The 11,517-nt window shown below is 34.0% G+C and overlaps 1 protein-coding gene across 1 annotated transcript in view; it reads right to left on the bottom strand.

The window, feature by feature from the left end:
* Positions 1-4,830: 4,830 nt before the first annotated feature.
* Positions 4,831-11,517, bottom strand: part of CDC73 (cell division cycle 73) — a 127,248-nt gene continuing 120,561 nt past the window's right edge. Inside the window, exons 16-17 of the mRNA XM_036919689.2 lie at positions 9,848-9,989; positions 4,831-8,740 (exon numbers count right to left, since the gene is read on the bottom strand). Coding sequence (XP_036775584.2) covers positions 8,704-8,740; positions 9,848-9,989 — 179 coding nt within the window. The 3' untranslated portion in view covers positions 4,831-8,703. The remainder of the gene's footprint in view (positions 8,741-9,847; positions 9,990-11,517) is intronic.

Here is an 11,517-nt window from a genome sequence, read left to right as displayed (position 1 = left end):
CCAGTGGAAGAGAATAGAGACTTCAGATATTAACCCAAACATATATGGTCAAATAATATACGATAAAGGAGCCATGAACATACAATGGGGAAATGACAGCCTCTTCAATACCTGGTGTTGGCAAAACTGGACAGCTAAATGTAAGAGAATGAAACTGGATCATTGTCTAATCCCATACACCAAAGTAAATTTGAAATGGATTAAAGACCTGAATGTAAGTCATGAAACTATAAAACTCTTGGACAAAAACATAGGCAAAACACCTCTGGACATAAACATGAGGTACTTCTTCATGAACATATCTCCGCAGGCAAGGGAAACAAGAGCAAAAACAAACAAGTGGAACTATATCAAGGTGAAAATCTTATGTACAGCAAAGGACACCATTAATAGAACAAAAAGGCATCCTACAGTATGGGAGAATATATTCATAAATGACAGATCCCATAAAGGGTTGACATCCAAAATACATAAAGAACTCATGCACCTCAACAAACAAAAAGCAAATAATCCAATTAACGAATGGGCAGAGGAGCTGATCAGACAGTTCTCCAAAGAAGAAATTCAGATGGCCAACAGACACATGAAAAGATGCTCCACATCACTAGTCATCAGAGAAATGCAAATTAAAACCACAATGAGGTATCACCTCACACCAGTAAGGATCACCACCATCCAAAAAGCAAACAACAAATGTTGGTGAGGTTATGGAGAAAGGGGAACCCTCCTACACTGTTGGTGGGAATGTAAACTAGTTCAACCACTGTGGAAAGCAGTATGGACGTTTCTCAAAAACCTCAAAATAGAAAGACCATTTGACTCAGGAATTCCACTTCTAGGAATTTACCCTAAAAATGCAGCAGCCCAGTTTGAAAAAGACAGATGCACCCCTGTGTTTATCGCAGCAGTATTTACAATAGCCAAGAAATGGCAACCTAAGTGTCCATCAGTAGATGAATGGATAAAGAAGATGTGGTACTTACACACAATGGAATATTAATTCAGCCATAAAAAGAAAACAAATCCTACCATTTGCAACATAGATGGAGCTAGAGGGTTTTATGTTCAGTGAAATAAGCCAGGCAGAGAAAAACAAATACCAAATGATGTCACTCATATGTAGAGTATAAGAACAAAGAAAAAACATAAGGAACAGAAAAAAAAAAAAAAACAGCAGAAACACAGAACCCAAGAATGGACTGTTACCAAAGGGAAAGGGACTGGGATGGGTGGGTGGGAAGGGACAAGGGGGGGTGGAGAAAGGTGGCATTACGAATAGCATTTTTATCATGTATAATGTGGGGTGGGTGGCATGGGGAGGGATGTGCAAAACAGAGAAGTAGTGACTGTACTGCATCTTACTATGCTGATGGACAGTGACTGTAATGGGGTTTGTGGGGGGGGACTTGGTAAAGGGGGGAGCCTAGTAAACATAATGTTCCTCATGTAATTGTAGATTAATGGTACCAAAAAAAAAATGGGCAGAGGGTATGAATAGATAATTCTCCAAAGAAATTCAGATGATCAGCAGGCAAATGAAAAGATGCTCCACATCGATAATCATCAGGAAAAGGCAAATGAAAACCACAATGAAGTATCACCTCACACTAGTTAGGATCACGAACATTGAAAAGACTAGGAACAACAAATGCTGGCAAGGATGCAGAGAAAGGGGAACCCTCCTACACTGCTAGTGGGAATGTAATGTAGTTCAACCATTATGGAAAGCATTATGGAGGTTCCTCAAAAAACTAAAAATAGAAATACCATTTCACCCAGGAATTCCATTCCTAGGAATTTACCCAAAGAAAACAAGATTTCTGATTCAAAAAGACATATTGCACCCTGATGTTTATCACAGCACTATTTACAGTAGTCAAGAAATGGAAGCAACCTGTGTCCATCAGTTGATGAATGGATAAAGATGTGGTACATATACACAATGGAATATTATTCAGCCATAAGAAGAGAACAAATCCTACCATTTGCAACAACATGGATGGAGCTGGAGGGTATTATGCTCAGTGAAATACGCCAGGCAGAGAAAGACAAGTGCCAAATGATTTCCCTCATTTGTGGAGTATAACGAAGCAAAACTGAAGGAACAAAACAGCAGCAGACTCACAGACTCTATGGGACTAGCAGTTACCAAAGGGGAGGAGGGAAGGAGGGTGGGAGGGGAGGAAGGGAGAAGGGAATTGAGGAGTCTTATTAGTAGTACAAATTGTGTGTGTGAAGTATCATGGGGAAGAAAGTGCAGCACAAAGACAAGTAGTGACTTTGTGGCACCTTACTACACTGATGGACAGTGATTGCAATGGGGTATGGGGGAGGGACTCAATAATATGGTTGAATGTAGTAACCACATTGTTTTTCATGTGAAACCTTCATAAGAGTGTATTATCAATAATACCTTTCAAAAATACCTGAATGCACAATGATCTCTTGATATAAAGCCAAAGATTCGTGTTCAGAGGATTCCTCCTTTAAAGTTCATGCAATTCAATCTTTCTGCCATTAATCTGAGTCATTAGTGTGTGGCCATCTTCCCTAACACCCCAGTTCTTGTCATTGTTATTTCAACATTGTATGAACTCACCATAGTCTCACAGATTCTTGACTCCTCACCTCAGAGTTCTCCTCCTCTTTCAAGTCACTTCTAAGTTCTTTACTTTTACACATGAATATTTTATCCTCTCTGAAATCTTAATTTCACACGTCCTGCCCTCTCAATTTCTCATCCTTCAGGCTCAGTTTTCACCCTTATTTTACTGAAGCTTTTAGTTTATGGGTCAGCATCACTTTCTCACATCCAACACCCTCCTAACATTTATTCCTTGAAGAGATCAGAGTTCATCTTCTGGTACTGTATTACTTTGTGAATACCTTCAACTACCTACCCTGCCTCTACTTCCATTTAAAGTTTAAAATCTATTTGTTTTTTCTGCACCTGCAATCAAGCAGGTAAACATTACTGAAAACCACACACCTCTGCCTAGTTTTACTTAAATTTATGACCAAAACCCCAACAGGATACATCACTATCCAAATCCTAATATATTTTCCCATTGAGATGGAGTTTCCATAAAATTTATTCTTTCTCCTTAAATTCCTACATCAACTTGCTAATACTCCTCCATTTTATTTCATCATCAGTAACCCTTACATTCTTTTTGTAGACAATGTTGTGTAATGGACTAGAAATACAAATACTTAAAAACTGTTTTACAGTGAAAACCACCGTAAACATTAGTGATGCGCAACTGCGCTAATAGCTGAAACAGGCCATAAGCAAGCTCATTTGCTCTCCCCCAATCATTACACACACTGACTTGATAAACTTTCAAACTATTCCATTTTAACAGAAAAGATGTTTATATTATTTAACAATTTTAAAGAAATAGGTGTTATTACCATATTTACAGTTTTAACACTGAAAACTCCACAATGGCAGTTCTTCCTAGTATACATTACCATATTTTATTACAGTGAATGTCGTATAACCCTGTGTGTCTCCATTTGGAATTGTCAAATGAAGCACAGCCTAATAAAATATCCATATATAATTAACAGATCTCTCAGATGTCTTTTGTTTCATATGGCCTCAGCCTTATTTACATTAGCTGTGTAACATAAATCACTATCTTTTGGATAAGGGTATACTATAAAGTGTGCCAAAGGATCTATAAATCATTGTAAGACTGACTCAACAACACAGCCTTCAACACAGCTACTTTTTAAAATGTTTTTTATGGTCTTTTAAGAAAATTGAGAGGAAAAGTCTTCCAACCTACCATAAATGCTGGTCATTACATGGTTAAATATAAAAGTAAAAAAATTAGAGAAAATAAGCTTATTGGACAATGTGCTTTTATATACTAGCACTTTAAAGCCTTAAAAAAATTCAACAGCATTCACACTCATGCTCTATCTATTTTAGCTATGTGGATGCTCATCTGTCCAAGAGCAGAATGATCAAAGGAACAGAACAGCAGAATAAAATACATATTTAGTGGGCACTTACGAACTGAATGGAAACTAAGCTCAAACATGGCCCATTAAAATCTCCATTAAAGAATGTCTTTGCGGAAGATTCACTGGCACCACCAATATGACAATGCTGTTAATGATTTGATTATATGGGAGTAGAGTTTGTTTTGAAACTACAAAATGTTATAGTCGGGATGCTCAAATGGTAAAGATAGTGCAACTTACCAGAATCCACTCTTAACAAGGACATGATAATTTGAGTATAATCGAACTAAGTCCACCAGACCATGTAGCTTGTTAATTTTATGAAGGACTAGGATTCCCTACAGTATTTAACTCCTTAAATTAACTCACTAGTTTTCAAAATGAAAGCTTATATTGCATTTATTTCCGTAACAGAGAAATACTACGCCTGAAAATTCTAATGTACCACTTCATGCAAAGACTTTCATTATCCACATCCTATATAGCCATAATACACTTTCTATCTTCTTGGTTGAATGTGATTTTTTGGTAGGGGAAGATTGGCAATGTCCCCAAGACTCTAATGTGAAGTACTACAAAAAATTTTATTTACAGTAAAACCTGAAATTTTTAAATCTATGGAAATGGAATCAGGGTGAGTAGTACATTTTATCAGGTCACATGGCCCAAATTAAAGCTCCATTCAAGAACCACTTTGCTTAGAAATAATAAAAATTGGTGGCTAGACAATGATTTATAGTTCCTACACCATGCACATCAATTGCATTACATTTTAACCAATATAATCAAACTTAGAGGTTAAGTAGTTTTAGTATAATTTTAAGTGGATAGAAATGGAATTCAATGGCAAATGTCTCAGAGACATAAATCATTTACTTAAGTTTGACACAGTATTGCCCCACCTTTTGAATTCTGGCAATAATAGTATAGATTTACTCATTTAATCGGCACACATTTATAACCCCCAAAGTATTCATAAACACTGCCTAATACATATAAACCCAAACAGATCAATAAATTGGAAGTATTGTTACTTAATATACATTTACTAAACATTTGTACATCTATCTTACATCTTTAATTTTTCCTTAATTATTATTCCAACATATTACATAGAGACTATACAGGGGTATATATTCAAATGTGGCAATAAACAGACCGAAACATAAAGGACATGGCATTTCAAAATTTCTAATCCAATTTTTAACTTAAGCCAAATTCAGTCATTTCTCCACTTTTTATTTCTAAAGTTAAAATGTTATGGCTAACCAGCTGAGTATCAAATCCAAATGAATAAAAATTCAGTCGATATTAAAGTTAATGTAATTAAATTTATTTTTCATGTTTAATTTTGACCAGCTTTTACAACAATTACTGTATTTGTGATATTATAAAATATACTGCTGGTCTCAAAGAATTTTATAAACTAATTTGACAACTACGACTCAGATAATAGTTATCTGTCAAAGAGGCACTTATTTCTGGCCACATATGCATTCCCATCATCATTTCTGTTGTTAACACTGATAAAATGGAATTGTCATATTATGTACTAAGAAATATGGCAACTGAATACCCACTTCCCACCCTTCAGAAAAGAACAATGTCATCACTTTAATTTCATTTTATTAGGTAATGAATTTTATTTAAATGAATAATTTACTTTTCTGTGTAGACCAATTAAAAAGTATTATGCCTCTTTCCTAAGCAAACTCTATTTGTTTAATTCTGCATGGCAGAAAGAATTTAATACTTTACTTCCTTCTACCTTAAAAATTAGCTATGAATTTTCCTCATTGTGAATTAGTTATTTCTGTATGGTCTGTTGTCAAGCTGCTGTTAAAAAACAGTAAGGAATATGGGACATATGGGAAATCATAAACTATAATGCTAGCTTATAAGGTAATATATTAAAACATTGTTTAAATATTAAACAGCAAAATACCCCTATATTAAATAAATAAGACTTGAATTTGTCATGTGGAACTACAGGCCAATACCACCAAAAATGGGGATGGTCTAGTGCAAAAGGTGGCCACAAAAAAATAAAAGAAGAGGAAAAGGGAGAGGAAACAGAACATTTAATACTGGCATTGTTTTTAACAACGAATTAAACAAGCAATTCTCAAATCTTTCTGAACATAAAATTAACTGAAGAATTTTTAAAATACACTGATGACCAGGACTCATCCCACACTAAGTGTATCAAAATCAGGATTCAGACAATGGTCTTTTTTAAAGATCCCTCAAATGATTCTAATGTGCAGTCAGGACTGAAAGCCACTGATTGGAACCTACAGCTTCTGAATGTTACCTGACTCAGAAGAGTGTCCTATGAATAAAGAAATGGAACTTTCATTCACCAGTGGAACAAAACAACGGTGTTTCCAGTTAACCATAACTATGGGTTAAGTCATGTTTCTTACTGCGTAGTTCATTAAAATATCTTGTGTGCCTCTTCATTCAGTGGAATTCTGTATCTTCAAACTCCACAACCAAGTATAGCCAAAAGCACTTTTTGTAATAAATCAGTTATATTGAAAACCCATTGTCCATTCATGCACATAAACATTTACTGAATGCCTATGTGCAAGGCACTACAATAGGTGCTGCTGTAGGCCTTAGAGGAGTCATGAGAGAATGAATAGTGATTGGCTCAATGGCTATAAAATTAATTACATTGACCTCAGTAGGGGATTGAACTGCCAAAGAAAGAGAGAGAAAGCAAAGAAAGGAGATGAGAGGGGAGAAAAGAGAAGAGAGGAGAGAAAGAAGCAAAAGACAAAGAAAATAAGTACTTATTAAGGGTCTGAATTTAAAATACATGGCACAGGATATTTGTACTTTTTCCAATGTTCCTTACAGTATTTCCAGAAGCCTTTGAATATACATAAGGCAAATTCAAGATAGAAAAATAAACCCTGTTTAAAGTAGATGTTCCCAATTTTAACCACACTCTGTATCAAGTGAATTCATACACGACATAAGTATAAATACTAAAAATCTTTATAGAAAGGTAGTTCATGTCCACTTGTAGTAGTCTTAACAAGTAATCTTACATTAAAATATTAACTATTCCATCATGGAGAAAGTTTATACAATACATAATTTATTTTGAAAACAGATTTATATACTATTCTAATGTGAACAAATTTGAGTTTTAAGAAGAGGGTGCAGAGAAGAGAAGGGGGTCAGAATCTGTTCAAATCTTATAAATAGCCTAAAATCTAATAATTTTAAAGTCTGTCTGCTTTTCTTCTTAAGAACCTAGTGAATCTCACATGAATAAATACTTTCTCTATTCACTATTGGTATTGGACTTTTGTGGTTACTTAAAAAATAAATAATAAGTGCTTCTCATTTTTATAAAAGCATTAAATTTCAAAATGAGGCTAGGTAATGTCAGCTTAACATAGAAGGAATGAAAAATTTTACAAAAAAATATGTGAGCCTAAGAGAGATCACTGGGGGGAAAAATAGAGGAAAAATGACATAAGATAAATGATCAGTGATGACTCTAATGGCAAAAACTCTTTAGGGGTTCCAAGTTGCTTTTAAGTAATAAAAGATTTGAAAGCAAGACTCAAGGAGAATTCTCATTCATTATACCTTGGATGCTAACACTCTAAAGTAGAGAAGTAGTAAAATATTTTACTAAGTTAAAATATAGGTTTTATATTTTATATGATATTGAATACATACATAAAAATACCAGTGTTTTTATCTTGTTTTTGTTCAGACACTTAATGAAGCAAATGTGTTCTTTGGTGTCTGGAATAGTTTATCAATATTTAGGGATAATGGAAGGGAACTACAAGATCAATATGCCTAGAAATATAAGACTCAAAATCCTATACCATATAAAGAATCAAAGGTGGACTTACAAAAAAAGATAAGGAAGTTAAAGTTACACTGCACTGGGATTAATACATTTTCCCAAAATCATACTCTGACTCCCAGAATAAAAAGTACTATAGCCTAAGGTTTTTAATCTGTGTTTTGAGATTTTTCAAGTGGACAGGTTTCACAGACAGAAATATATCATTCTAAGTTTTAAAATCACCAAAATCAGTGAGAAGAATGTACATTCATTAAATGTATTCATTATTAGAAGTCTTGGAAAGGCTGAACAGCTCAAACAAAGCTGAAGAATTGTTCTTGATTTTTCATTATTCCTTTTTAAATAAAGAATAAGCATAGATATAGTACACATACAGATCAACATACTGACTCAGTCAATGTAGTCACATCCCTTTGCTTGGTTTTTTAAGTTCCAGGGACTAAAATTTAATACCATTCATAACATAGTATTTTCAATAAAAGGAATTATAGAGCAATGAAAAATCAGAAGATGGCTTAGAGAGCCTTATAACCTCTAAATATACACACATTTATAACTTGTTATTTATTTTCTAAAGAAACAAATTTTAAGTAATGCTAATTTAACCAATAGAGAAAAACTTCTATCAAAATATACAATTTCCATTACATACTAGAAGGCTAATCTTAAAAAAATAGTTGTAAGCCAAAAAGTTTGCTTATATGGACGACAGGCATCATATCATCCCTTTGAAGCATAAAGCATCAAATAAGGTCTTATAAAAGATCAATCTGTGACCTCCATTTGTAAATTCTTGACAAATTCATAAAGCTCGAGTTTCAGTCTTAGATCAAGGCATATCCAAGCTTCTTAATCCAGATTTCCAGAAAAAGGGGAAACCAAGGAATTCAGAATCTCAAGTGGGATTTATGCTTTACCATGTACCTAAAAAATAACAACACAGTAAGTTATAATGATTACAGGAATTTTAGCATTTTTAGAATATTACCTATAAAAGTAAGTTGACATTTTTTAAAAACTTAAAATCAACAGTGGAATAGGATGTTTTGTTTTCTAAGAAACTGAAAACCTGATATTGTAACATCTAGCAACTCTGAAGTAAGATAGAAGAAACACTCCTCTTACTGAACACTATAATCTGAGAGATTCTAGCTAGTATAATATATGTCTCTCTTTAACCTGTTATCAACTATAATCAGTGGGTTACCTCTGACTTTGAGGAAATGCATAGTATTCTGTGAGAGACACCAAGAAAGTTACAGATTTTAAAGAGCACTTGAACAAGAATAGATTAAGTGGTATTATTATCATACACTCTTCTTAAATTTTCCAATTAGAAAACCAATATTGTAAAAGGCCTTAAGAACTTTACTTATAGCAGTAATTAAATTCAAAACTAAATTCCTTTCATGGGCTACTCAAACTCAAGTTTGAGACCTTTTCATGCTGGCAAAAAAGGTAAGATCATTACTTAATCCAAGCTCTTTGGATATAGAAAACAAGGTTCATAAAGGTCACACAGTTCATTAGAGTCAGATCACAAAATCAAGACTCAAATCCAGGCCTTCTGACTTAGAGTACCAGTAGTGTTCTATCAAGCTATAAGCCCTTTCTCCATCTATTTCTTAAAGTTAGTATAACAAATATATTTGTTAATTATCTACTGTAGATCAGCGTCAAATTAGACAATGTTCAGGGTGGATATAGAGGGCATTATGCTCAGTGACATAACTCAGGTGGAGAAAGACAAACACCATATGATTTCACTTATTTGTGGAATATAAAAACAAAGGAAAACAGAAGGAACAAAAAGAGCATTAGACTCATAGACACTGAGAAGCAACCAGTGGTTACCAGGGGGGAAGGGCGCTGCTGAACCACTGCGTACATTTGATAAAATAAAAAAAATTAGACAATGTTCAAATTAGGAATTGGGGAATATGGTTCACAACTTTAAGGAACAGAACTCTGAGGAGACAGGAAAATTGCTGTAATAAAGCAGAAGTAACAGTATTTTAGGATCGGAATTACCTATCCAATGTTTCCCAGAACCGTAAGAAAACTGGTCTATCCAAATGACGTTTGTGATAGCTGAGTTCTAATACTGTTACATCCCATTTCTGAACATTTGGATCCAGACGAACTTCATCATATTTGAGATGGAAGGCTTTAACTATATGGGAGGGAAATAATATTTTTTATTCAAAGTACAGTCCAAATTACAAAAATAATTTATGAAAGATTAAAAATACCTCACACAGACATCAATAAAAAAAAAATCTTTCTTCCACCAACCAAAGCTGTATTATAACCAAAACGATCTTTGAAATGCCAGCCACTTGGAGACTGAAATGAGGAATAAGACAAAATGTGTATGGTCTGGGGAAGGATAATAATAAGAAAAAAACTATTCAAATACACTATGATAAATGTAGCAGGGTTATCACAGAAACACAATCAAATACCTTACCCAGACCAAAGGAATTCAAATAAGGCTTGCATAGGGGTGTGAGGTCTAATCTAAGACCTAAAGGTGGAGTAAGAATTAGGCAAACACAGAACAAAAGTGAGCTGGTTAGCAAGAGCATGCTCAAAGAGAAAATGGTTTACTCTAGGAACCAAAGAAAAGCAAAGTAATACAGGGAATGGATAAGAGGTAAGACCAAAGACCATAGCGGTTCAGAGCAATTTGGGCCTTGTAGGCCACATTATGGAGTTTGGACTTTTACCTAAGAGACATGGAGAATCACTGCAAAGTGTTCAGCAAAGACTAATGATACAATTTAATAACCCATAGGAGAAAAAGATAGAATTGGAGAGAAGATACATTTATGGCAAGAAAAAGATTCAATAGAAAATTAGGTAGTGAGAATTAATGGAACTTGCTATGAAATATGAAAAGGGAAAACAAAAAAACTGCAAGGTCTCTTGAGAAGTTTACCTAGAAGTAGGTAATTAAGTGATATAAAAAGTGAGTCTAGCAAAGATCTAGGAGAAGAGGAGTTCAGGTAATGGGAATAGCTAATACATAGGCACTGAGATGGAAGCAAGCTTGGCATGGTCTACAAACAAGTATAACTTCTTCTCTAGGCAATGTCTTGTCTTAGAACCTTTCTGGCTAAAAAAAATCTGAATTTTATTCCAAATGTGATAGTAAGTCACTAGAAAGTTTAGGTCAGGAAGGTGAAATTACCTGATTTTCATTTTTAAGAACTCTGGGTGTGGGGCAGATAAAAGAATCTAGGGCAACATTACCAAATGGTATGTGCTGAAAAAGGCCCATAAAATACTGACTTTCAGTTTTTCTTCCCGATCATCAAGGCAAAACAGCCTAGCTAGTTTATTATTGTATTTGCAATCAGTTTATCATCAGTGGAATTTCTGTTTTATATGTGCACATATAATACTTAGCTTTTCTTTAAATGTTTTACATTTTTTGAACATATAAGATGTAACAATTATTACTGTCACCATTATCACCTAATATTAGAGGTTTTTAAAGAGAAAAGGATTGACTTGGTTAAATATTTTGGATGGTTGCTTAATGGACTGCTTGTTACATACTGGCTTACTGGCTTTTGATGTTGAAAATTAATCAAGGTCTAATTCTTGAAATTAGGGAACCCAAATTTCCTAATTTGGAAATCCAAAATGAATCATTTGTGTCCATAAAAAGACACATCAACATTTTTCCCAATTAC

Source organism: Manis pentadactyla, chromosome 19, assembly GCF_030020395.1.
Source record: "Manis pentadactyla isolate mManPen7 chromosome 19, mManPen7.hap1, whole genome shotgun sequence".
NCBI lineage: Eukaryota > Metazoa > Chordata > Mammalia > Pholidota > Manidae > Manis > Manis pentadactyla.
This window is presented reverse-complemented; position numbering and strand designations above follow the sequence as displayed.